General features: G+C 44.7%; 1 protein-coding gene across 3 annotated transcripts; it reads left to right on the top strand.

Moving 5' to 3' along the window:
* The first annotated feature begins 928 nt into the window (after positions 1-928).
* Positions 929-26659, top strand: STX16 (syntaxin 16). Of its 3 annotated transcripts, none has more exons than XM_082644799.1 (8): positions 929-1845; positions 16181-16288; positions 16725-16865; positions 18011-18176; positions 19252-19343; positions 19900-20043; positions 21262-21342; positions 23706-26659. In XM_082644799.1, the coding sequence occupies exons 1-8, from the start codon at positions 1714-1716 to the stop codon at positions 23808-23810; spliced, it is 969 nt and encodes a 322-aa protein (XP_082500925.1). In that variant the 5' UTR covers positions 929-1713; the 3' UTR covers positions 23811-26659. The 3 variants fall into 3 exon arrangements, with proteins under 3 accessions (XP_082500925.1, XP_082500927.1, XP_082500926.1); XM_082644801.1 differs by lacking the exon at positions 23706-26659 and adding an exon at positions 23315-23663; XM_082644800.1 differs by having other exon boundaries at positions 930-1794.

Genomic DNA, 26659 nt, shown 5'->3' with positions numbered 1-26659 from the left:
CGCCTAGTCCCTGCTCGCGCGCTCGGGCTCGGGTGGCTCGATCCCAACGCGCCCTGGCGGAGCCCCTGCCCGAATCCCGGCCACCCGGGTCCCCAACCTCCAGCCGCGGTCGCGAGGGGCTCCCCGACCCGACTCCAGCGCTGGAAAGCGGGCCGGGGTCGCGGGGGGCGCAGGGCCAGGCTTGGCACGCCGGCGCGCGGGCCCACTAGGCAGGGAAAAGTTGTTGGGGGCGGGGGGGACTGTCAAAGTTTCGGGGAACTTTTCCACTTGAGATTCTACAACCCTGCAGTGCCCCCTACAGAAAGCGGCAGCCGGGGAGGGCGGGCACCCCCCACGACCCCCGACCGCAAGCGGCGGCGCGGCCCAGGCGGCCTGGAGCTCTAGCTGCAGCTTTTGCTTTTTTTTTTTTTTTTTTTTTCCTCCCTCCTGGTTGTTTTTCTGATACATCTTTTTTTTCAGAATTGGAAAAAAAAAAAAAAAAAAGAAAGAAAGAAAAAAAAAAAAAAAGCGAGCGTGAGCCTCCGCCTGCAGTGAAGCGTGCTCGGCCTCCAGAGGCAGTCGTCTCCAACTTTTCCTCTCCCGCCCCAACTCCGCGCGCCTCAAACTACGGCTCTGCAGGAGCCCAAATTTGCCTGCCGCTCGACTCCACTCTAATAAGCGCGCCAAGGCCCCTGGCGGTTGTTTGCAACGTGGGGGCCACGCTCTCGAGGCTCGGGCCCGCCCGGCGGCCCGCTCCCGGTGCCTGGGCCCAGTTGGGAAGGGGTAACCGAGCGTCGCAGGAGCACCCCGGGAGAGGGCGGAGCGCTCCCGTGCCCCGGGGCAGGGGGGTAGGGATCTCCCGCGCCCGGAACGTTGCGAGCAAGGCTTATGAACGTCGCAGGGGGGCACTCGCGAGAGACGGACAGGAAGAGGGCCAGGGGGGACGCCAGAACCCGGGACCGTAGCACGGAAACGGCCCGGGGCTGAGCAGCAGTCAGATCCCGGGATGGAGGGAGCCGGAGAAGAGGAGTGAGGAGGCCGGGGAGGCAGGCCCTGCTGCCCTCCTGGAGGCCGGCAGCCTGCTGTGGCAGTGGAGGACCAGGCCACCCACAAAGGGAAGGGGTCAGGAGGTCGGGCCTCGGCCTTAGCAGGCTCAGACCAGGCCCCAGAAGGCAGCAGCAGGAGTTCAGGGCCCAGGCCTGGCTCGGGTTGTCCAAAGGGGACCTCAAGCAGGCCTCCCAAGCCTCTGGTGGGGAAACTGAGCCGGAGACAGGCCTGAGGGCCCGGCCCAGACGCCTATGAGCCAAGTTAGAGCCGGCTAAGGCCCTAGGGGGTGTCAGAGACTAATGTGGTAGGGGGCTTCAGGGCCTCCCAGTCCAGAGCCGATTGGCGAGTTAGACGCTTGTAGATCCAAGGTTGGATTGGGGAGGGGGTCTCTGGGAAGTTGGCTAGCAACGCAAGGATTGGGGGGATTTAAGTGCTTAGAGATCGAAGGCAGGTCTTGGGTAGGGGGAGTCAGACAATCGGAAAGCCTAGGTGGTTATTTGGGGAGGGGTCTTTGGGCTTAGACGAAGCGCAAAGCAGCGGCTGCTCGGCTGAAGGCCTGAGGCCTTGTCAAGAGAAGCTCCTGTGAAGGGTGGGCTAGACTAGGCCACGCCAAGAGAAAGAAAGTACATAAATCTGGACTCGAAGTGGGCGGGGGGCCCCTGAGCGGGGTGTCACAAAGGGTGAGACATGGCCACCAGGCGTTTAACGGACGCTTTCTTGTTGTTGCGGAATAATTCCATCCAAAACCGGCAGCTGTTAGCCGAGCAAGTGAGTACTCACACCGCCTGCAGCCCTCTGCATTCACGTAGTATTGCTGCGGTGAGTCTCCCGGCGGCCTCTCCGACACACGCACCGTGTGCACTGCGGCTCTGCCTGTTTGTCTGTCTCTGTCTGTCTGTCTGTTTAAAAAAGAAGATAAGACTAGTACGGAAGTGCAGGGTCTCTTGGCTGGGGTCCGAGAGCATCGATCACCCTGGCTGGGAAGAACCAGTGCTAGGCCCCTGCTCCACCTCTGCCTTGCACTCTCCTCACTTCCGCATCCCTCCCAGTCCCCCCCCCACCCCCGCCTCCCGCCGGCCGTCCCTGCGCGACCCGCAGCCTCCAATTTACATATGTTTTAGCACTAAGGTTTGGAAGCTTTGGGCCTTTCTGAAGCCTTTTCGTTCCGTTTTGTTTTAAGCTCCCCTCCCCCACTCCGCCCCCGCAGACTGAGCCTCACTTCGGTTCTGCTGGTCGGGTTGCAGGCTCGCAGACCCAAATCCTTGCAAATGCACGATGCCCTTCCCCCAAAGAGGAAGGAGTTGTTGTTTTGGGTTTTTTTCGTCCGTTTGCTTTTAATGGCCTCGCAGCCCTCTGTGTTTCGTGTTCCCTGTGAATAATTGCTTCGCTGTTTTTCCTGGGGGCTCTCGTTTGTGAGGCTGTAAGGTGCTAGCTTCTTCGTTTTCCATTTCCCAGACAGGAAATTAAGCTTTTCCCTCCATTCGAACTTTTAAAAAAAAAATATGGTGTGTATGTGAAAATCAACCCCCCGAATAGCCCACGGTTTTTGATTTAATTAACCTGAAACTTTCTTTAGCCCAGCAGTAGAATCTTTTACTGGGAGGCCCTGGAAAGATTGCTTGCTATTGCTTTTCTGTTTGTTTAAGGGGCTCCTTTCTCTTCCTGAGCCTCAGTTTCCTGCTCTGTTGAATAAGGGGGTGTGTGTGCATGATCTAAACAGGAGGATGAAGATGAGCCCTGTGGTAGCCTAAATGGAAAAGTGAAGTTATGAAACTAGTTTGTAGTGGTGGTGGTGGTGGGGGTCCTTGCTGTAGACGGGCTGGGTTTGAATAGAAGCAGCATTGGAGGAGGAGAGAATAAAGTCACCCCAAGACCAAGTTCTTGGGGGTTATACTTGACATACACAGTTTGGGGAATCTCACATTTATTTCACCTGTTAGGGACTGTATTCCCTTTACATTTTTTCTTTATGACTTGATCTAAATGCTTCACAAAAATCAGGCCATCTGTCTTGATTATTGACAGACAGTCTACAAAGACAGTTTTTCCTTTTTGTGAATCACAAGAGGAAAATGTATTTGGCCAGCTTGCTTATATAGAAAAGATACTGTAAACTGTCTGAGCAGTTTTAGGAATAAAATCACGGTAAACTTAGGTCAAAAAGCATAGAAAACAGAGGGACAGAGTGTGTTTAGCTTTTCATTTACTTAAGAATTTGAAGGTTTTTTACGTTTGTAAACTGAAAGAAGTCGTGTTATACTGAAGTAAGTACAAAATGGGAACGGGCTAATTCCAGCGCTAATTTTGAAAAGAATGTTCTGAAATAAGCCAAGAAATAGAGAGTAGAAGTGAGTGAAAAAAAAAAAAATCCTCCATGGAACTTTAGTTTTGCTAAATAAGATGTAAAAATTGCATGTTCCTTAAATGACTTGATTTTATGCTACCTCGTGGGGAGAAAAAAACAGAACTAAAACTCCCGTTAATGTTTTCTAAGGTATCAGTCTTTAACTGATTTTAAAACATAATGTTTGCTTTAAAATTTTTAATCATTTAAGGTTCAGAATACACTGAACCGTAGGATAACATGAGACTTTTTTTTTTTTTTTAAATCATTTGGTCAGACGGTTTAAAAACCTGGTGTCTGGGATAGGCAGCTTTTTAAAAGTTCACCTCTAAGTGAAATCTATTTTTAAAATGGTTTTCGATGTTAGGCAATATTAAATATATATATAAACTAAGTCAGATATTTAAAAATATATAGCTAAACTGTACAATTTGGAAAAATAGGTATGTCAGAAAATGTACAGGTATATTTAGCTAATTCAGACATTTTCTTGAAAATAGATTTCTAAGTCAGACTAAAAATACATGCCTAAGTCAGAGCACTAAAAAGTATTTTTTACATATTATACCATTTAAAATGTTACATATATTGGTTTGACTATTTAAAATCTTTCTCAGATCATTATGAGCAATTAGATCATTTAAAAGATCCTTGTAGTCAATTAAGACTATGTAAAAAATAGATTTTTGCAATTAAAGATGGTTTGCCTAAGTTAGAATTAAATAGAAGTCACACATTTATATATTTTAATTGTGTGCATTAAAAAACATGGCATGTCATAAATTTCCGAAGTGTTTAGGGGTGAATTATTATATTTTCAGCTTGCTTACAGTTGATTCTACAGAAACCATTTCTACACACACACACAGACACACAAAATTAAATATGTCAAGATGTTAGCATGACTACATAGAGGGTACAATATTTTCAATTTTTCTGGAAGTTGGAAAAATGTTATAAACATTTTGGGGAAAACTATGTCTAACACAATTTTTAAAACTTTATTAAATAACTGATGTAATACTTTTCACTGCATATCTAGCTCATAAAAATTTTTAAACCTCATTTCTGAGTTGTAAATTTCAAAATCATGTAGCAAATCAAACAAAATTAATGCTATAGAATTTGAATATGGACTGGGTTTTAGGTGGTATTAAGAAATTATTAGTTAATTAAACTAATTAAATAAATTTGTTAGCTTTATTAGAGGGGTCTACTGAAATGTTTAGTATTGAAATGTCAAGACGTCACCTAGTTTATATACTTAACCCCCCCCATAAAGGAAACAAATAAGGCAGAGTGTTACTAATTGTTAAGTCTACTGATGAATATGTGGGGGGAGGCTATGCCATTTTACATAGTTTTCTCTATGAAAAATCATAAATAAAAACTTAACAAATACCTGGCATGTTAAAAACACAAGTAAAACAATTAAAAGCCAATTTGTATAAATTTATCTAAAACTCAGGTAATTAAAAAAGGAAGTAACCAAATTCTAGAGTGTAACTTAATTAAAAAATCATAAACTGAAATTTCTACTTCCTAGTTAGAAGAAAAAGCTGTAGACTTTGATTTTGGGGTGTGCAAATTATCTCACAATTAGAAATAAATCACATCTGAAATAATTTTTTTTTTTTAGTTTTAAATCTGAATTTGCACATCCTTATTTTAGGTGAAAGCTGTGGAAATTGATTGTAAAGTGGTGTTTGTGCGTGTGTGTGTGTATTACACACCTCAAAACAAAGGGCACATAAAGCCATATCATTCAAAAAATTTAAACAGGCATTTTTTTGCATCCTAGTTGGAGGAAAAAAGAAGTTGGTGGTTGGTGGTGGTGGGGTTAGTGTGTGTACCTATACACGCATATAAGACAGGTTTGTGCCGCATTCAGGCAGATATGTCACAGCTAAGCAGGAATTTAAGGAGGATGTGCGGTGACAAAACAAACAAAACGTCCCAAGGGCCAGAAGGGACCTAAAGGTCGTTTGACCCAACATCCCCTCTGTGATAACCCCTCTGCCTGCCTTCCTTGACCGCATTATGTGATGGGGATAGGAAATTCCAGCAGCCGTCACCCCTACCTCTTTCACTGCGAAAAAAGTCCTTGCCTCTATTAACCCCATCTCTGTCTGTGTCTTGCATCCTGTGATCCTAGCTCTGCTTCTGGCCCCCGGGTCTCTGACACAGGAAGCCTCTTCCTTCTCCTGCAGGAGAGATAACCCTGCAGCTTGCTGGTGCCCCGGAGCTTTCTCTAGCTCAGCAGTCCCGGCTCAGGCAGGGAGGTTAAGTTTTCTTGCCTATGAATGAAGTCTAGTTTTTCTGTGTGCTTTTTAAAGTTCAGCACCCAGAACTGAACAAAATTCTACTTAATTGTGTTCTCGGTTGTGTTGACATTAGTAAAACTAATTGCTAAAAGTAGACCAGGGGTTTAATTTTTAGACTGTCAGCAAGATGCAGCTGTTGGCATTTCCCATTCATTCTGTTTTGGCCTCAGTTTTGGATGCCCCATCACGGTTATGCCTCAGGGCAGTGTGAAATAAAGGGAAGAGCCCTGGCGTTTAAACCTGGGAATTTAGGGCTAAGTCTCACTCTGTGGCTGATGCAGAATGTAGGTCTTCCTGCAAGCTTTTAATCTCTTCAGACGTCTTTTGCCTTAATTGTAAATGGAGGGTTTGAGTTAGGTGATTTCTAGTGGCCCTGTGGATTCAGCAGTGCTTTCTCAGATTCTGTTTTAATACATTGTTTCTCCTGACCAAGGCTTGCTGCCTTAGTTTTAACTTGAAAAGGAGGAAATCACAGTCAACAGCATTGCCCTGCCCATCAGCCCGATGTTACCTCAAAAATCCTCAAAAGTAGCTCCAATACTGTGGAGAAGAAGCTTTAACATTCTGTCTGCCAAGTGCAGGTTTTAAGGCAGCACCTCATTCAGGCAGTTACAGGCAGCTTAGCTTTAAGGGGCTAGAATGAATTTACAGCATTAAATAATCATTCAAAAAAACATGTAAAGTCTTGAATGAATGATAAGTACATGTTGAGTTGCTGTTCTGATCTGATGAGGTGATGTGTGACTTGTGTGATTTCCTTTGGTCTCCTGAAACAGATCTTATAGAGGGATTTGAGCTACTTTGTTAGTGTTTACTGCTTAAGCTATTCTCTGTTTCAGAATAATGCACTATCTATAAATGGAAGCTAGAGTTAATTGGTCTTAGATTAGTTTGAAAGTAGCACATTATTTTTAATAAAACATGGTGTGCTTTGGGGGGAAAAAAACAACTGAGGATTAACTGTGGTTTTAAGAAAACTGAGGTCCTTCTTCAGTCTTGACTGTAATATTAGCCAAGATTTATTGAGAGCTTACTATGTGCCTGGCACTGGGCTTAGCCCTCTCCATGTGTAACCCTACTTCATCCTCACAGAGCTCCATCAGATAGGTGGTGTTGTTTTCTCATGTTACAGATCTGGAAACTGAGGCTTAGAGGAGTTAGGAAACTTGCTCAGTATTGCCCACCTAGTGAGCCAGGGAACTGGAATGGGAACTCAGACAGACCTGGCCCGGGAGCCCTGTATTACCTGCTGGGCCACAGGAGTGCTGCCTGCTTTTCCCGGACTTGTGCTGCAGGTCCCGGAGAATGGAAGAACCCATTTAAAAAAAAATCTTTTTTTTCTTACGATGGGATTGCATCTTTATCTCATTTTACAACCACGCAAGTCCACCTTGACTTGCATATTGAAAGTTCTATGTTTTAGTCCATGCTGAGTCTGTTGGAAAGTTAGTTCTCTGTCTTTAGAATCCAAGTATGAAATCATTGTATATTTCTCTTTAGATCTATTTGCTTTTCTGCTTCTAAAGATTCCATTTGAGCAGAGAGGCTTACTTGAGAATAAGGGTACTTTGTTGGATAAAAGTGAAGCAAACTTTTACTTTGGTAGTAACGGAAATAAAGTAAATATCACTATAGCATAGACCTGTATTTCCAACTCATTTTGCTCAACTTTTCCAGACTTCCTGAGTAAACACAGATGGGTTTCCACTTATTTTTCAGTTTTATGTAGAAAGTTCTTTAGACAATAAATTCCACATGCTACTTGGAGTTTTCAATATTTGCTTGATTGTATGCCATTGGCAGGTCACAAACCTAGATGTAGACGTTATAAAGATTTAGAAGGTGATGATGTGTAGTACCATGTTTTCATTTGGCTATATTTTGGTTTTTCCTGATGGTAATTCTAAATGTTTTAATTCAGGTCTTGACAAAATTTTCTGGTAAATTGGTGGCAGGGGGAGTTTTGAAAGGCCTTCTGTTTTTAAGTAGCAAAATGGAAGGGAATGATGCTCTTCAGAAAGATGACCTCCTGAATTTAATTCCCAGTGTGGTATGGTAGTAGCTGCTCACCACTAGTAACTCCCTGAATTGTTCATAAAATTAGAGAGACTGGAAGGTGGGGTGGAAAGAGGCCTGAACACCTGGGTCTGTCCCCATCTCAGCCCTGTGACTTTGGGGAAATGGATTTATATATTCTGAAGCTTGATTTTCCTATTTGTTAAAAAAAAAAAAAAAAGAGTCATATCTAGCCCATGTTTCTGATTTCACCTCTTGTCAACTAATAATTGTAGAAACCAAACGATCAGGGTGTGTGCTTGGTTGATAATCCAAGAGGCCAGGCTCGTGTGCAGCAGAGATCTTAACCAGGGTTTGCAGTAATGCTTTATCCAAAGATTGGATGCCAAGGAGCCACTGCAGAACAGGCAGATGTGCAGACTGAGATACTGAATTAGGGGTTTTGCCTTGTGTCTTGTTTTATTATTAAAACCACTTCAGTGCTTTCTTGCTGAAAATGTTAAGCTTTTAAAAAATAAAGAGGTTTTCTTTTTAAAGTAAAAGGTAATTAAATCAGATTTCCATTTGACACTATCTCCTCTATTAATATCTTGTAGCACTCCTGTTACGGCAGGGTGTGCATAGAAGTATAGTTCTCTTACTCTCATGGCAAAGTGTAGAAGGAATGAAGAGGACTTTCAGCTTTCTATAACGTCAGCTGGTTGAATTTTTACGTGGAGGAATGTTGTATGCTTACACTGTTATTGCTGTCATTGTTTAATAATATTTTGGCCCTGATAGACCAGTTTCATTTGCACTAATAATTTTTAAAGAAGGAAGTTACGGTTTTTTATTTTCTAAATTGACTGCTCGGCATAAAAAAAAATCAACAGTTGATTATTGAAATTCACCACTAATTATTTCAGTGATCAATACTGTAAAAAAAAAAATGAAAACTAGTTGTTCAGATTATCTGTCATTAGTAAATGTCTGTTCAGAAGATAGAGTTCCACTTTGATCGAAAAAGAACCTTTGGTTTTAAATTGAAACTTAATCTTCTGCCTGCCGGTGCTGCTTCCTTTCTACTCCCCCTTTAAAAAACAAAACAACAACAACAACAAAAAAACCCCTCTCCTTACCTTTTGTTTTGTTTTACTTTCCTTTATAATAGCCTAATAAATAACTGTGTGCCTTCTAGACTAATAATAATGCATGCCAAGCAAATGGGAAGAGTTTTTCTTTTCTTTTACCACCTGTGTCTCTCTCCGGGGAAGAGTGGTTTCTCGGCTTGCTTATTACCACGGAGAAAGCCGTGTCTTCGGGATTTAATTTGTAGAGCCCTTACATATGTGGTCACTCAAATATTATCTGAATTCGGCCATAGACAATTTTGAGGGTTTTTCATTTTCTAATTTTGCTGCATTTGCAGGGCTGATTTACATGTTAAAATTTACATTTATTTGACATGGTAAAATTACATTTTAGCTTTGCTCTCTTGATTTTCTCTTCCTCAGGGAAATTTAGAATCTTGTGTATGATATTTGATATTTATGAAACAATACCATTATATTTTATTGAAACTAAAGCAAGTGTGTTTTATTTGTTTCTATTGTATTTTAATTTTTACAACTATTTATTGTTTGTATCCTATCTCATTTACCAAAACAACAATCATGGTAAATAAAAATAAGAAACAATAAGATAAATATTGATGTAGCTTTAAAAAAAAAAGAATCAGAAGGGGGAGATTTTTTTCAATGCTTTGGTTAGTGAATCTTTATTTTTAGTCAACTTTACAGTTGTGTAAAATCTCAATGTTTTCTCAACTGACCATCCCTTATCTGTCTGTCTGTCCCCATCCTTCTTTTTTTTTTGCTATCCCTAACTGGATGGGCTGATGGGAACAACATATCTCTCAGGAGCTGGATGAGGTATTGTGTTTTGACTGTTTTTGTATGTTAGTTTATAAAATTATGCCTGTTTTTCTGAAATCTTTGGTCATATGTAAAATGCTAAGAGTGTACACATATTTTAGCATTTGTTTTGATTACTTCTCATTGTCGTGTTTTACAATTTAATACTTAGGATTTATTTAATGTATTTTCACACCAGGTGAATTGATGATTTAGAGAAGGGCTTAGGAACATTATTTACTACTGTAGGGAAAGTGTCTCAACTTTGGAAGCAATAAAATTTCTTGCACTTAAAATAAGCCAGATTGTTTTTAGGATTATGCGTGCAGCTCCCTTGATTCCTGAGACTGTGCAGTGAGGTTGCTCAGAGGTGTAGAAGGACGTGATGTCTGGCAAAAGCCCTAAGGAAGCAGGACCTGGAGCCACCAGACCTGTTGAGATGTCTGCTGAGGTGTCACTGGCCCCGAGCGAGTGACCCTCCGGTGGTGCTGACTGACTAATCATTACGTGGCCCCCTTCCTAGCAGCACGATTTTGGCCTTTTCATCACTTATTAGCAATTCTCCCAGAAGATGGAGTGGGTATGTGTTCACAGCACTTTATTCTAGTCATGTGAATAAAAGCGTTGAGGAGAAAGGGGATTGAACTGTGATTGTTGGTTTTGTGTTTCTATTATCTTTTCAGCCATGAAGGGGATGAAAATATTTTTCCTAAAGGTAGACCTGTTTAAAAGAGTCCTTTTAAAATTGGGGGTGGGAAGGTGTCATTGGCTTTTGTTTTAATTTAGAAGTATGAACAGTGAGGTGGGGTTAGGGCCACTGTCTTCAAGACCAATGGGTCCCTTACTAGTCGATCATAACAACAGATGGGAAACCACCTAAAGATCCTTCGTGGAGAACTGGTTAAATAAATCATATAGCAACTCTCATTCCCTGTACTGTACCTGTTAAAAAGAGTGCAGTCTGTCTCTGAGGGCTGCAGGGAATGAGCTCCCAGACACATGGCCAAGTGGGGAGAAGCCTGATGCAAGACACTGGACACCGCGATTCCTACTCTTTAAAAAAAAAAAAAAAAAATTATTTTTTTAAGAAAAATAACTAACATTCAGGCTTGTGTGTACTTAGATTTCTGAAAAGAGACAGAAGAAACTATTAACAGTGGATACCTTCCAGGAAAAGTCTGGGATGGAAGGGAAACTGCCTTTCTGTTGCAAACCCTTTCCGTAGGTTGGATATATTTATTACTTGAGTCATTAAAAAACAATTAGTATTTAAAACCAAACCCATCCATCTAAGAATGGATGCTACCGCTTACTGAACGGTTTGGAAATGCGGGACTTGTGGCCCCAAAAAGGAAGTGGGCCGTGGGGAAAAAACAAACAGCAGAACAGCTTAAGTTTGAACACTTCTCCCGCCGGGCCTGTCAAGGGTCGTCTTTCCTGAGGGCTCCGCCGTCTGAACCTATTTCCAGTCTCTCCTACTTCCTCTTCAGGCAGCAAGTTCCAGACACTGGCTCCCCCCGCAGAAATGCTCTCTGCCACGATCTCTAGCAGAGACCCCGAGTGGAGAGCCCCTTCCCAGCCACACGCACCTCACGTGCCAAGAGGCCCTCCGGGCTCCAAGCCTTTCCATTCCGGGGCCACGTGGCCCTTCGGCCACCCGAGCCACTCACTTCCCCTTCTTGTCCTTGGTCCAGAACCATTGTATCAGTGAAGAGAATTGTATATGACCTGTCTTTCATTTACTTCATTCATTCATTCCATTTATTGTTGACTCATGCAGCTAATTATAATTGCGTATTTATTACCACGAAGTGCCAGGCGCTGACCGAGGAGCTGGGGCTGTGTTAGGAACGGTGTCCAGAGCCTCACCTTGCCAAGGCTGCGGTAGGGCTTCGAATCGATCCTGGCGTGGGTCAGATGGAAGCCCACCCCTGGGTAGGTGAGGCCTGAGCACACTGTCCTGACTGCGTCACGAGTGGCCTCCTGCAGTGTGTCCACATTGGTTTGTCGTTTCTCCTACTCAGACCAACTCGAAAATCTGCTGCACCCTGGGGATAGCAGGCTGTGTTCTCCTCCAGGAATACTGAGTGAGGTGCGCCCAGGGAGAAAGCCCGCCCACCGTTCACCCTTCTGCCCAGTGCACGGCCCTGTCCTCTGCTCTCTGCTCTCATCTGCTCGCTGCCTGGGACAAAGTCATCTCCCAAGTTGTTGGGCTTTAAAATTCATAGGAGGAACTATTAAAAAATTACAAGATGTAAAATCAGGCTGCAAACCATATAGCCTGGGAAGGGCAGGGTGAAGTAGCGGGGACGTGGGAGCCACAGGCTGGCTCACTGGTCCCCCTGCTGAGGGCAGCATTGAGAAGGAAAGTCTGTGAGCCCCTCGGTGTCTGTATTTGTAGAACAGGGAGCAGTCCCCTCAGCACTTGTGTTGTTGGGACTAAAATGACCAAGTCAGTGGGGGTCCAGTACCAACAGAGCGCAGGTAATTGTTGCTTCCTACTTTTTTTTTTTTTTAGGATGTATATAAGAGTTGAGAAAAAAAGGAAAATCAGTGAAACTAGTAACATTGTATCTGGGTAGTGTGATTGTCAGATTTTTTAAATTTCTATATTTTTTGCACATTTAAAGAAGTGTCAATTTTGAACATTTATTGTTTCATAATCAGAGAAAGTAAACACTTTTAAAACTATCACAGATTTTAAAAAAACAAAACCGTAGGGCTGACAGCCCCTGATTCTCTTTTCTACAACATGCTTATTCACTTCCTCAAAGAACTGAGATTTCTTCAGCCTAATTGTCTATTAGCCTTCCGAGCCCAGTGAGTTATGCTTGTGGTCTGACTGCATCATACACACTCCCACACTGTCTCAGGTGGAAACCAGAGCTGCCAAGCTGTAATTGTCAACGTCCCTTCTGGACTTTTTAAATGTTCGTTGCCACAGAACATTTAAAAAGTCCAGAATTGTCAGTACTGGTTCTTATTACCAGGGCATTATGGCTGAACTTGGTGTGTTTTTTTACATGGGTGTGTGGCGGGGGGCGTGGGAGGGGCTGTGTTTGACTTTTCTGGTCCCTGCAGGGGCCCTGCCATTTCCTTAATCTTACAGTACGCCAAATCAGCCTTCTCGTAAAAGCAGGGTTCGCTAAGAGGAGGAAGGCTGTATATTTGGGACAGCAAGATTTACAAGACTGCTCGTGTGTGTGTGTGTGTGTGTGTGTGTGTGTGTGTGTGTGTGCTGTCCATAGATCAAGCACTCTTCCATACTGTCTGGTACTCTTTAAAGGGACAGTTGTCAATGTCTAAAGTGGACCAAGAGCAGAAGATAATTTTGATGAGCTGAACAAGAAGCCTTTGGGTGCGCCATTGTGAGCATCCGTTGGAATTTTCCTGCATTGATGCAGTTGAGCTGGATGACTCTGGGTTGTGGTCGTGCACCCTATAGTTCTTGGAGGACAAGAGTTACAAATCAAAGAGACAAGAATTCTTAATCCTCATAAATACAATTTTATTTAAAATTTTTTTCTTATTTAAAAAGTAAGAAAGGTTTGTTGTTTTTTTTTTTTTTTTTTACTTCAGAAGCACAAGTTCATTAAGAAAAGCTTTAACGACCAACACCATCTATTTGGTAGGGGGACACCAAATGGAGTAAGGACAAGTAAAGAGAATGAAAAATCTGGCAGCTTTTTAAGGTCTGAACTGACTTGGATGGCAGCTTGAAACCTGACATATTCTGGATCTTAAAAATGAGAAAACGTGTTGAGATGGGCAGTGAGGTTTCTGAAGTTGAAAGGGTGATTGTTTTGCATTTAAGATGTATTTTTTTAAAGTTCATATTTGTTCCCATTTTTAAGTGACATTTATCTTCAATTAGGTTTTCCCTTCCCAAAACAGTCTTAAAAATAATAGTACATACTGTGAAATATATTACAAATCCATACTGATAAAATAAATGCCACGTTTCTTCTGAGTAAGGCTGCATTTCTTTATCATGATGAGCTATTGCTACAGATTATACCATAAAGGGGACAAATTCTTCCCTGTTTAAAGCTTTCAGTCTCAAAGAACCAGCTCTTCTGTCTTATTGGCAACATCCTGATACAGCACGTGGGAAAGCTAGGGCCAGCTAGATGGGCTAGCATCTGTCCCCCTCACGTGGGGATCTCTCGATTAGCAAGCTTCCTTAGGACACTTGAAGAGGGTGTGTTCGCACACTCCTCTTTTACATACATTTTTTGGGGGAACACATCTATGGTGTAAAATCAAGTACTGCTTAAAAAAGAGTTGAATCCACTTCAACTGACTTTTCGTATGTGATTTATAATTTCTTATTTGTTTCAGAGAACTTGATGCTAATTATTGTGCAGATAAACTTAGGTAAATACCATCTCTGTATCCTTTTTAGTTTAATGTATGTTAGTAAACCGTAACAACAGTTCAAAATCGTGAGTTTAAAAACTCTAAATAAAACAAATTACTATTATTACTTTATTGAGATACGGTGTAATAGTAAAATGTAGTGGGTTAGATGGTAAACTGGCGTAGTAGAAACTATGACCCATAGGTGTTGCTTTGTATGAACAGCTGGAGATTTAAGTTCAAGTTCTGCTCTCAGGCAACTCTATAGTGCCTGCTGTATAGCTGGCAGACGCTGGGTGCTGATTGTGTGATTTGTCCCTTCTGTTTTGGTCATCGTGCCCTCCACAAAGTTGCATAGCTCTTGGTGACTTTGGGGCAGGACTTTTGAGGAATACACAGCTCTGTGTGGAGTGAGATCTGCACCTTGGGGCTGCATCTGCAGATGGTCCTCGAGAGAGGCTGCTTTGTGGATGCCTCTGTGCTCAGCCAGAGCCTGTCCTGTAGTCCCTGGTGTAGTTGGTAGGGAATGGATCCGAGGACCGTGTCTGGTGTTATTGTTTAAGTCTGAGGGCTTGTTGTCCTGGTGCATTTAGCAAGTTACAGTTATATTTCACGTGCCTGCCAATCCGGGTGGACGGTGCTTCTGGAGTAGCCGATCCAGGTTTTAATCTGTCACATAATACGCTGTGACCTTGGGCAAGCTAGTTAACTTTCCTGAGTTTCAATTTCCTCATTTATAGATTGGAATAATAGTTCCTAGCTCACCTAGCTTTTGTGAGGATTAAAATAGTAAAGAGAATGTAAAATTCCTGTTAGTGAACTCTTAAAAACAAACAAGGTGGCTCTGATTGAGAATTACCATGTCACAGACGCAGAGCCCCGGACAGTGCAGGTGGGATGACGCACCATTTATTTAAGACCTGAAATGACACCGGCCCTGCAGGGTCCACGCGGCGGCGGAATGTGCTGGCCCTGATCACGACTCAGACGCTCTGAGAGCACTTCTGGGGCTGCTGGTCCCCTGAGCCAGTGGGGGCAGCGCCACCCCAGGCATGACGGGTGGCAGACGCAAGACTCTCATTTGCTTTTAGGGATTTTGCTACAGTCTCTCTGCTCGGGATTTAGAGCTTATTACTTGAAGAATTCTTTTAATTTAAGCTTTTCCTTATGTGATTTATCTTCCCCCTTCGTCTGAGGATGTTAAACATTTTGCCTTGTTCCTTTATTGTTAGAAAAGCAAACAAGTATTTGCCGAATGAATGAAAAACAATAAATTTAGATAAATGCAGGGGTGGGGAGAAAAGCAATATAAATTCTTCACCCAATTCTGCAGTGTGATTTAGAAAATTTACAAAGTATTACCTGTAAAGGACTTTCATGTGCTGTTTTCCATTCTTTTTTGATCATCATTTGCATCTTTTGAAACTGGCATTTGTAAGTGCTGGGCTCCGGAGGGTACCTCGGGACCCTTTCAGCATTCACTGCCTCCAGGCCAGAGGGCAGCTTCAGCGTGCTGAACCCATGATTTCCCTCCCATTCTTAAAAGCTTCCTACGGCAGACAGTGTATTATATAGGTAAAGTAAACAAGAACTATTGAGATCGTTTCAAAATAAGTGAAAATGTTGCCCGTGGACATTTAACCAAAGAAAGGAAAGGACAGTGTAAAAGTGCCTTGAAATTTTAAGGATTGCTTTTGCCAAATGGTGGATAATTTGCTGACTGTTTTAGGCAATTCTTTCGCACAGTTTAACACATGGTTAATGATCTTGTGACTAAGATAACTAGATCAGCCCTATTTACAAAATAAGCTAAGTGTATGTAAGTAAACCGTGACATTTTTGTGTTAGTTCCATTTACAGCCTAGAATTTTTTTTTAACTTGCATCTGTCTGATCAGATTAATTGCTGAGGTTCATGCCATCCCGTCCTAGTATAGTACTAAGGTTTTTCTTGTTGACTTTTTCATTACGTTTCCATAGCCAGAGCAAGTCAAATGCATGTTCACAAGTATGTCCAAGGAAATTAAGAAGTGGTGCATGAAGAGACAGGAAAACCATTCCATACCCTAGCAGTATCAGAAGCAAGTTTGTGACACAGGGAAGTGCATTTATTCCTCCATTTCTGAATCTTCTTAGGGAGCAGCAGTAAAAGGGAGTAAGACTGTGCTTATCTAAATTGAATTTGAATAATTTTTTTAATGTCCCTTTGTTTCCCTGTAGCTTGCTGATGATCGCATGGCTCTGGTGTCAGGCATTAGCTTAGACCCAGAAGCAGCAATTGGCGTGACAAAGCGGTTACCTCCTAAATGGGTGGATGGAGTGGATGAAGTAAGTTGAATGTTAGTTTCACCCTCTCTTATTTATTGAGGTAATTATGACATTAACGTCTTTTAAGATACCTGCCATAACGACTCAAATGAGTATCCCTGGAAGTACGTTAGATTTAGGATTATTCTGTTCACATACCACAAGAAAGGGGTGTGTGTGTGTGTGTGTGTGTGTGTGTGTGTGTGTATGTATGTATGCGCACACGCTTGTGATTTTGGTTTTGGTACTAACTACCTGAATTACAGAAATAAACTGAAGGACTGTGTAACCAGAAGGAGTGCTATTGAATGTTTGAATGTTGTTTGAATGAAAAGTTGCTCAGGCAGCTACAAGTTGGCTGAAGACTGAGCTCCATACTGTGAGTGTAGCCAGTTGTCTCAGAGGCAGACAGATACCTGGCAGGCAACAGTGATGTTCTTTGATTTCATTTGTTTAGATACAGTACGATGTTGGCCGGATTAAACAGAAGATGAAGGAGTTAGCCAGCCTTCACGACCAGCACCTAAACAGACCCACCCTGGATGACAGCAGTGAGCAGGAGCACGCCATCGAAATAACCACCCAAGAGATCACACAGGTGAGGACGGGGTGGGGGGGCCCGCAGGGGGAGCCTGCCCTCCCCAGCCTTGTCCCCCTCTCAAAGGCCGGAAGGCGGTCGGGCTGTAAATCAGATTGCAGATTAGTCCCAGAGTTCCACTTCCCAACCGGAGGTTCACAGAGGGACTCCAGGAGGCCCTGAGCTGCTCCAGGTGGCAGCATGTGCTCCCTGCCTTGGAGGCGTGGGGACTGTTTGTCATTTGTTCGTAGATACTACTGTGGATTGATTCGAAAATTAAATTCAGAACGTTATTGAGTTCAATCATTTGGTTTTAAGATGTGTAAGTTCTGTTGTATACTAGTGTGCAAAATTTTTTCATGTTAAAAAAAAATGGTGGTTGTAACTGAAAGGATGGAGAGCTATTGCTCCAGACTGAGTATATTAGTATCCTAGAGAAACTCAGCATCCTAGAAATGTTTCTTGTAAAATGTTAAATTTGAATAATTTTAAGATAATGTGACTAGTGTGTAAACTAGCACTTACATTTTTCATTTGTTTAAATCTCCTGGGTTGCTGATGCACAGAGAAGCGGTGTGGTGGGTGGGAAAAGCCCTGGGGTGTTGGAGTGTTTGGATCCTGGCTTTTAGCGATGTAACAATGGCATGATTCTCATTTAATCCCTTGGACTCCAGTGTTCTCGTCTGTAAAATGGGAGTGATAATAATACCTGCCTCTGAGGGTGGTTGTCGGGACTAAATGAGAAGAAGGCCGTAAGAAGGGATGCACACAGCATGCGCACACACATGCACACGCATACCCAGGCACCCACGTACACATACACACACACACGCGTGTGCACATACACGCACCCACACGCGCGCACACACACACCCACGCGCGCGCACCCACACGCGCGCGCGCACACACACCACACACATACACGCACGCGCGCACGCACCCACACGCACACATACACACACGTACACACGCATGCGCGCACACACACACACACCGTTTGTTCCGGTCCGGTTCAGCTTTGATCTCTTGGCCGTTCTCGGTGCCGGCCGGTCTGGACAGAGCGCTGTGTGTCTCGCTCTGGCCGGTGAGCAAAGAAGCCGAGGGGCACCTTGGGCCACCCCACCCCCCACCCGCCGGCCTGCTGTGAGCGCCCCCTGTTCTCCCAGCTCTTCCACAGGTGCCAGCGTGCAGTGCAAGCACTGCCCAGCCAGGCCCGCAGGGCCTGCTCGGAGCAGGAAGACCGGCTCCTTCGCAACGTGGTGGGCTCCCTGGCGCAGGCTCTGCAGGAGCTGTCCGCCAGCTTCCGGCGCGCGCAGTCGGGCTACCTCAAGCGTGAGTGTCCGCCCGTGCAGGGCCTCGTGAGTAATGGGGTTTCCGGCGTTAGAGCCGGCAACAGCTTGGTGTTTTTACCCTTCTCTTTTGCTACTAGTCTCCATTTTGTCCTGTGCCTTCCGTTGTTAGCTTGTGAGCACATTCCCACCTTACGGAACAGAAAGGAGCTCCCTTACGCCCCCAGTGGGAAACCATGCCCAGGTTGAAGCCACGGCGACAGGGTGTCAAATCTAAAAAAGAACAAAACAGAAACATAGGCCATGTCAAGTTTAAAGTATTTGAAAATCAGTCTCGCACATTTTAAAAGCTCGTAGCTTTCTAGATGTTAGGGGTGGAGGAGCTGCTGCTAAGTAGGTAGAAAACAGTTGTAATCATGTTAAAGCTTCATATTTGCACAATAACAAGTATTTGAGAGAGTGTCTCAGCACCTTTCCTGGGAGTAGTTTAAACAAGCGCTTCCTCCCCAGGCACAGTGATTTACTGGCTCCCTTCCCTCCTCAATAGTGCCAAGTCAGGCTTCAGCTACACCCTCATTCTCATTACCCTCTAAACTGGGTTTTCCTTCATTGCCATTGTAATCAGTAGTATCCCCTCATGGTCCCCCAAAACTAGTTCTCCCTCCTCCTGACAACTGGCGTATTTGTGTTTTAATTTTACTATTTCTAAAGTTTGACTAGGGCCGTTTGGAATTCTACTAGAGATGGTTTTAGGGAGAGACACTGATTTTTTTTTTTTAATGTTTTGTAACAGCAGTTAGATTAAATATTTCTGCTTCTCTTAGAGATTCTCACATGGTTGTGTCATCTTGTCATTCGCTTGGCATCCAGTGAATTATACACATTTACGGGGTGATTTTTGTCTTAGATAACCCCAAGTGCTCACCTACTGTTGCATGTTTGTAGTCCTTTACGGTCCCCCCACCTCTGTTGGAGGTGAGATAGGGTTCTTCTAAAGCTGCTAAGAATGTCTCCATTTTGACTGTTGAGTTTTACTCTTAGATTTCCCCTCTTTAATGGTGGGACAGTAACCAGGATGGTTTACCTATTCAAGTAAAGTGAATTCCTATCCATGATAGGCCTGAAGAATCGAGAGGAAAGATCCCAGCATTTTTTTGATACATCAGTACCACTGATGGACGATGGAGACGATAATACTCTTTATGATCGGGTACGTGAGGGGCTGCAGAATTGACTGCCGTGCGTTTGCGCTCCGGTCTGTTTCCTTCTCCTCGTGGACCTTTAACTTCCATGGGATGCAAATGGATCAGCCCTGCGTGACGTGCACATCCATCAAGTGGCTTTTGCAGCCGGCGGAAGAACGGTCATGGGGGCCATACTGTTTCTTCCTTTCCAAAGGCTGCAGGGAGACCTTGTCATCTGCCTTCCAGAACCTTCCGGAAAGCAGTCTGCCCACCCCACTCCTGGGAAGAACCCAGAGGTGCGCAGGCTTCTCCCCGGTGGTTTTGCTACTTAGCCCTTGGGTGGCTGCAAACGCGGGGTTCTCTGTGTCCCCTGCTTTGGCCGTTAGTGCTTTAGAGCCCGCTTGTTTGGGGAATTTGGATCTTTCCTGTTAGGGAAGAATAAGTGCTTATCTGTGGTTTATGTGCTTTATAGAAATAGTTTCAGAATTTATTTCCTTTCAGTTATATCTAAAATGGTGCACTGGAGCTTTCTTGAGGGGAATGAAGGCTAACGCACACCTTTCGTCCTTTGTGTTTTGCTAGGGTTTCACAGATGACCAGTTGGCGCTGGTGCGGCAGAGCACGCTGACGGTGGACGCGCGGGAGCGGGAGGTTGGCCGCATCGTGCAGTCTATTTCCGACCTAAACGAGATATTTAGGGACCTAGGGGCCATGATCGCAGAACAGGTACGTGAGCTCACCTGCCTCCTCAGTGGGCTTTCCTGCCATAGTGTCTAGTCCTTCTCTGGACGTTCTTGGTTCTGCACTTTCCGTCAGGAAAACGATTTGAACGTACTCCCCTAATGTATGTACGTGTGTGTATAGATTATATACATACACTGCTGCCATTCCTCGTGAAAATACTAATACACTTGTTTTTAGTTAAAAAAACAAATGTCAGTGACAGTTCTCCTGTTCTCTGCCTGTACCCCAAGGGTGCTTATGGGAGCACCCCAGGGTGAGGGCCTGGTTGGTCTGCCCACGCTCAGCAGTGATTCTGCCAATAGATAAGGTTTCCCTTCTAATTTTGGCAGGTTATTGTGTAATGGCAACTGGAACCACTAGCTCTCGAGTAGAATTAAATTGTTTGTTCGCTGTTGCAATCTGATTAGGGTATTTTATTATCTTGCCAGCAGGGATCTGGGTCCTGATCCCCCTGAAACCAGCCTCAGAATGGAGTGGCGAGGCTGTGGAAGATCCAGTTACATTAATTACTCCCGAGGCTCCTGCGGAGCTGCTCTTGCTGTAGTCTCTCCTAACACAGCACGTCTCCGTTCACAGCCCTGTCCTTCTGTGTAGCCCAGTGTCCCTTCTTCCTGTTTGAACCAAGAGATTAAACAATTAAAAACAAAATTCTCCCTGAGGCGAATGTGTAATCTTACATGTGGATTGGAGCTTACCGTGTTTGCTCTCACCCCTGGAGCCACGTGGTGACTGACGTTTATAGACATGATAGTCCATCTCCAGACCTCATCGTAACCAGGCCTGGCTTAGCTGGCCCTCTCTGCTTACTTGAATCCAAGTATTTAAGCAACAGCCGGGCACAGACGCAAGCCCTTCACCACTCAGAGCCTAGTTCCACTGAACCGTGTATGTTTTAAAGCCCCAGTAAGTCTGAGTATGGTGTATCCTGCAGTGGCTGAATCCAAACCGAAACCTCAGTTTGTCAGTATCTCTTCCTCCTGAGCTAGGCTTTTCCTGCAACGAGTGCAGCAGTCTGCCACCGAGAGCCCAGTACGGCACGGTGACGGACTCCAGACCTGGCAGTGCGTACCTTTACATCCCAGTCAAGTAAAACAGACGATCCTGTGGGTGATGATGTCTGCAATTTGCGTCTCTTGTTTTTGAAGTTCGGTTTTCCCAGCTGTGGTGGTTGATTGTCTGTAACTGTCATTTATTACTCAGGGTACCGTCCTTGATAGAATCGACTATAATGTTGAACAGTCCTGTATCAAAACTGAAGATGGCTTGAGACAGCTTCACAAGGTAATGCCCTATCTTTCAGTGGTGGAGAATTTGAAGAACTGTTATCAGATATCAAGAACTCATGAGAGGCTTCTCTTCCATCATAACTGTCTTCGGCATTCTCGTCTGCCGTCGGCTCGAGCTAGGACTGTAAAAATGCACCATGTCGTTTTATTCAGAGCCGACCACGTGCCCTGTTGCCGTTTTACTGCAGTTAATGATTCCGGGTGCACCTCACACGCGGGTCTGAAATTGCCGAGAATCCCCTTCTGTGACAGGGAATTCTGAAGGAATTGGGGTTTTCTCCCTTTTAGAAAATACTTTATTCCTTGTTTAGGTCTTCTTGTTTTAGGAAATCGATTTGAGTGGGTATTTGTTAAAATACGTGTTGAGCATTCTGTCTGCTTGTTGCTGCTGACTCAGGCCTCTCTTTGTTGTGATACTTTTCTGATAAATTGCTGGTGGGGATTCCTTCTGGAGGAGATAAAAATCTAATTTTCCCTTTTAATTACCACAGTATATCTGTGTCCTACCTGGAGGAAAGGGTAGTTTGTTGAAGTGAGAGTATTAGCTCTCTTATCCTTTGCTAATAATAAAGCGGCTGTTTCAGGAATGGTTTTCACGATATTTGTTAAAAATAGATGGAAAACATCTTAAAAATCTTGTAATGAGTTATGAGAAACATACACATACACTGCTGAGTGACTCTCATACATAATCGGGTGCATGTTTTCTTTAAAAGGACTGTAATACTTCACAAATAAAATAAATTGTGTCCATTTCCTCATGTCTTTGAGACCCTAGCCGTATATAGTGGTCACTTTTCCGATTCACTAATGTACTTCTCTATCACCTTTCTGAAACCAGCCACTTCCTGTGGCAGAGCTGGCCGTATCTGACAGTAGTGTCAGGTTTACAGGAAGACCTCGCATAGGTCTGACCAGGAGCCCTTCGCTGCCTCTTCCACGTGCTTTTGTCACCACATGCCGGGTGGGGATGTCGCTCCAGCATATACTGAGAAAGAAGAGGCTTGCCTTGTACATGCAGGGGGCCTTTTAAGCATCGGGTTCCTTCGGTTGCCAAGCTTTGTGTATTAAAAGAGTGAAAATTAACTTTAGTTTGTCACTCTGTAATGCCCAGCCTTTCATATGCTGTTGAATTATGCATCGGTTTTGAAGCTTCTTAAATAAAAACTAGTGAAACTTGTTTTTTGATATAACACAGATAAAGGGAAAAAGCTTTCTCCGCGGGAGTGTACAAATCTAGCGGGAACTAAAAATTTTAAGGTTCTACTTTATAAACCATTTTGAGAGCTTTCAAAGTATATCACTTGGTGTCAGCTTCCGTGGTGTTGCAGGTTACTTATTAGAAAACTAAGCACGCGCCGTCCTCTTTCTCCAGGCACGGCTGGCCGTTGCCTTGGTGGTCAGCTCATCTGAGGCTGATGGAGCCTTGGGAGCTGCTTCACACGGGCCGGGCTCTCCAGACGGGTGAACCTGTCTGCGCTGAGGTTTCCTCCTGTGGCTGAGTGGCTCCTGGTGGGCGGGCAGGCTCGCTTAGGAAACAAGACGTCCCGGTCAGAAGGTCGGTGGGGACGGGGAAGCAGGGCCGAGGAGGTTGCACGTTTGGAGCAGGTACAGCCCTCAGGCTGTCTCCTTGCTTTCACCTTCACTGTGAAGCAGCGCCGTCCACGGAAGGGCAGGACGTGCTCTCCCCGACGTGGACAGGGACACCCTCACGACCCTCTTCTCCCCTCTCCTTTCTGTGGGCCACATTCAGCACCACGGGCGTGTGTGTCACCAGACGCACAGAACTGGGCTCGGTGGGTTCTTTCTGCGCTTGACACCACAGGGCCAACTTTCCTGTTTCCACTTCAAAGGTTGAATTTCTTCTTATTCCCAAATTCAGAGGAGGTAGAAAACAAGCTTCTCTGGGACCCTCGGTTCCATCCCTGCTGACTGTGGTAACTTTAGCCAGGTGTTCGATTTCTTAGTGAAGGAGCTGTGCGTTCATCCAGAGAACTGTGTCCGGAAGCGAGAGGCTTCTGTTGAAAGAGTGGGTCCTTGCGGTCAGTGGAAGGAGAAGTAAGGAGAAGCGGCCCACAGGGATCTGAAAGCAGAGCCTTCGGCCCCTCCGGCAGCCTCTGTGTGATGGCGGGTCCCCAGCGCGGGCGTTAGCGAAGCCGGGTAGATAGGGAGCTCCGGGGTCATGGGACTCGTGTGGATTGAACCCGCGGGAGCTGATGGCAGGGATCGTGATGATGGAGCCGGTGGCAGAGGTGTCGGGTGTGTGGGTGCAGCCAGAGGCCTAGGACTGGAAATGAGCGAGACGCGATTTGGGATTTTGGGGAAAATGACGGCCTTTTTTCCCTCCTCTTTCTGTAGGCAGAGCAGTATCAAAAGAAGAATCGGAAGATGCTTGTGATTTTAATATTATTTGTCATCATCATTGTCCTCATTGTTGTCCTCGTCGGCGTGAAGTCGCACTGAGCAGCGTGGGGTCGGTGTGTGAGGCCCGCGTGGACCCGGGTGCGCGGGCCCGGCGCCCGTGGGTTCCTGCGGAGGGGCGGCCCCGGGCCCGTCGGGGCCGCGAGCATTTCCACGGACTCCGCCGCACAGTCGTGCTCACGCGAGGGGAAGGGGCTTCTGGTTTTCCTTCACTGTCAACACTTGAAGGACCTTGGATACTGCTGCAGATTAGAGATGAGTTCTCTCTTCAGTTATAATATATTTTTTTTTAGACAGAGAAAACGAGTTGAAGGTTTACAGGCCTCCTCAAGCTGTTCAATATATTATATCTGTATATGCTATTTTTTTAGCAGTCATGTCTGAGCAGCATGTTAAAATAATTTTTGGAAAAATTTTTTTTAAACCATCTGGTTTTTAAGAAATTTGGTACCAAAAATTTATGAGTAAAGGCAAAAATGCCTCTTCATTTTTCTCTATGTATTTTCCAGTTGAAAACAAACTGAGAAGTCCTTTAAGAATTTATAGTCCATATTCCCCATTAACTTAATTTAGCTTTTCCATCACTGTTAATGACCAGAGTAACAAAGTGTGAAAAATAAGAAACCATCATTGATGTTAATTAACACATTTAGGTGGGCCAGTTAAAACAGCTTTATAAGTTTAAATTAACTGTAAATGGAGTATTCCTCATCTAAAGTTTGTGCACTGCACGTTCTCCTGTAACCAAAAGGGGTTACTAAGCAAAACCACCTAAATTTAAAAGTTGGTGACTTGAAGTAGCCTCACATTGAGAGGAAGCTCAGTGGTGTTGTGAAAGTCACCAGAAGCAGCCGGTGTGTCCCTGTGGTCGTCCCCAGCCAGCCCTGCTCAATGCATTGCTTATGTACTCACTACTTAATGACCTGTTCAAACCAGACACCATTTAATGAACTGTGAATTTACACAGAGGCCATTCTAAATGGGTCACCCCATATAGGATTAGTGGGTCTCAAATTATTAACCAAACATCACTCCATTTCAAAGTAAAATATTCCACTAGTGGTTTGATTTATTGGCCCTTCCCTTGCCACTCACCATGCCCAGAAAGTAGGCATATTCTTGCAATTTGTGAAAATCTTGCCTAGAAAAGCCCCTCGTTTGTGTGAGAGTGAATCAGATCGCCAAAGTAGGACTTTGTTGTTTACTTACCTATTATCAATATGGTGCTTGAATATATTCCTGGACCTGTGGAATAATGTGGAAAGTGACGATAACTTTGAAAACTGAAGTTGTTCATGTTTTAATTGGTCTTGAGATACCAGTATTGTTTTAATGGTCTTTGCATCATTTTCAATGGCTTTCCATTATTTTTACCTTTCTTAGAATGTTTTAAAAGGAGCATGATCTCATTAAGTGTGCTGCCATTTATTTGGGCCAGTCACATAAAATGTCTCTCTAGGGTTGGCTTTGAAGTTATTTCCAGAAATTTAAACTCAAGCCCCGAGATTCAAGTTGTCCAAACAGATCATGGGCTTAAAACCCAGAACCCTGCCCCAGCCTTCCCTTCCCAAGTGGTTTACGCCGCCGGGCAGTCACTGGTTGTCTTATTACTGATGTGGCCGTAGGAGGATCTGAAGGTGCCCCTGGCATCTCAGGAACTAGCACGGCATTCCCTGACAGTTATTTATTGGGAAAGAAGGTCAGGGGATAAGAGGCCAGCCCCTCCTCGATCGCCCCTGAAATGGGGGGCTTCTGCGGTCCTCGAGAGCAGCTGTAGGCGTCTTTCGTCTCAACGGTTTTGACCTCATGGAGTCAAGCTGCTCCTAGGAGTGGGGCTGTCGAGATGAGGGGCTTCCCTCCCAGACAGTCTGCGATGGTGATATGGGTTACTGCTGAAGCGTTTCAAGTGCTGAGTCTTACTGACCTTTGAAGGAAGGTGACCCATTAAGAAAGGATCACTGTTCATTTGTATTTATTTTCAGTGAATAGGGTGACTAGAGTTGGGTTTTCTACCCAACTCATTTGGGTAAAACTATGAATCTGACTAGGAATGGTCTGAAGGATCCTGCGTGGGATCCGGGCAGCTGCCCCCCGCTGACCGGATCCAGTGCCAGCTAAAAGCCCAGCCGTCCGCTGCCACCACCGTGTCCCAAGGTGGGGAGGTGGCCCTGAGCCCATGCACCGCAAAACACTGTCCTGCTCTTTTGAGCCTTCACTTGCAGAAAGCGCAGCAGCGTTGCCAGGAGCAGGGTAGTACTCAGCGTCCTGGCACCTGTGGGTCCTTCTCGCCCTCCTTTTCCCGCCGGCAGCTCTGGTGGCGGCGGTGTCCTGCCCAGTTTCTCCCCTCGCCTGGAGTGCGCCCCGAGAAGAGGACCCACAGGGAGGGCTTCTCTGGGCGCAGCCCGGACCCCTGCCCCCTGTAACGTGCCCTGGGTGGCTCTGTTGACCAGGGCTGGAGAGGGGAGACGTAGACGTTGACTGTCAGGTCCCCAGAGCTCCTGGTCTTTCCCGGGAGATCGTAACTGAAAGCTACTGTCCCTTGTTTTATTAATTTGGGGTTGGGGGGAGGTGCTGGCTCACCCACCATGGGTGTGAAGCCACGTACGTCTCTAACTTAACGAATTTACTGCGTTCTCTGCTAACTGAGAGAGCATTATTTATTTGTTTTGACACAAGCGCTTTCAGTGTTTTATCCTGGCTAATGGCTCCTTAAACGTAATAAAACCCTTCCAACCTAATTGGTCAGATAAGACTTTTTTTCTCGTGTGCTTAAATAAAGCAATTAGTGAAGCGCTTCTATCTAAAATGACTTTTTTTGTCCTTTTTTTAAAAACTAATTTACTGTCACTGGAAAGTTTTTGTACAATAAAGCAGTCGTGCAGATTAAAGAA

The sequence above is a fragment of the Mesoplodon mirus genome (assembly GCF_964341445.2).
Source record: "Mesoplodon mirus genome assembly, chromosome: 15".
Classification (NCBI taxonomy): Eukaryota; Metazoa; Chordata; class Mammalia; order Artiodactyla; family Ziphiidae; genus Mesoplodon; species Mesoplodon mirus.
This window is presented reverse-complemented; position numbering and strand designations above follow the sequence as displayed.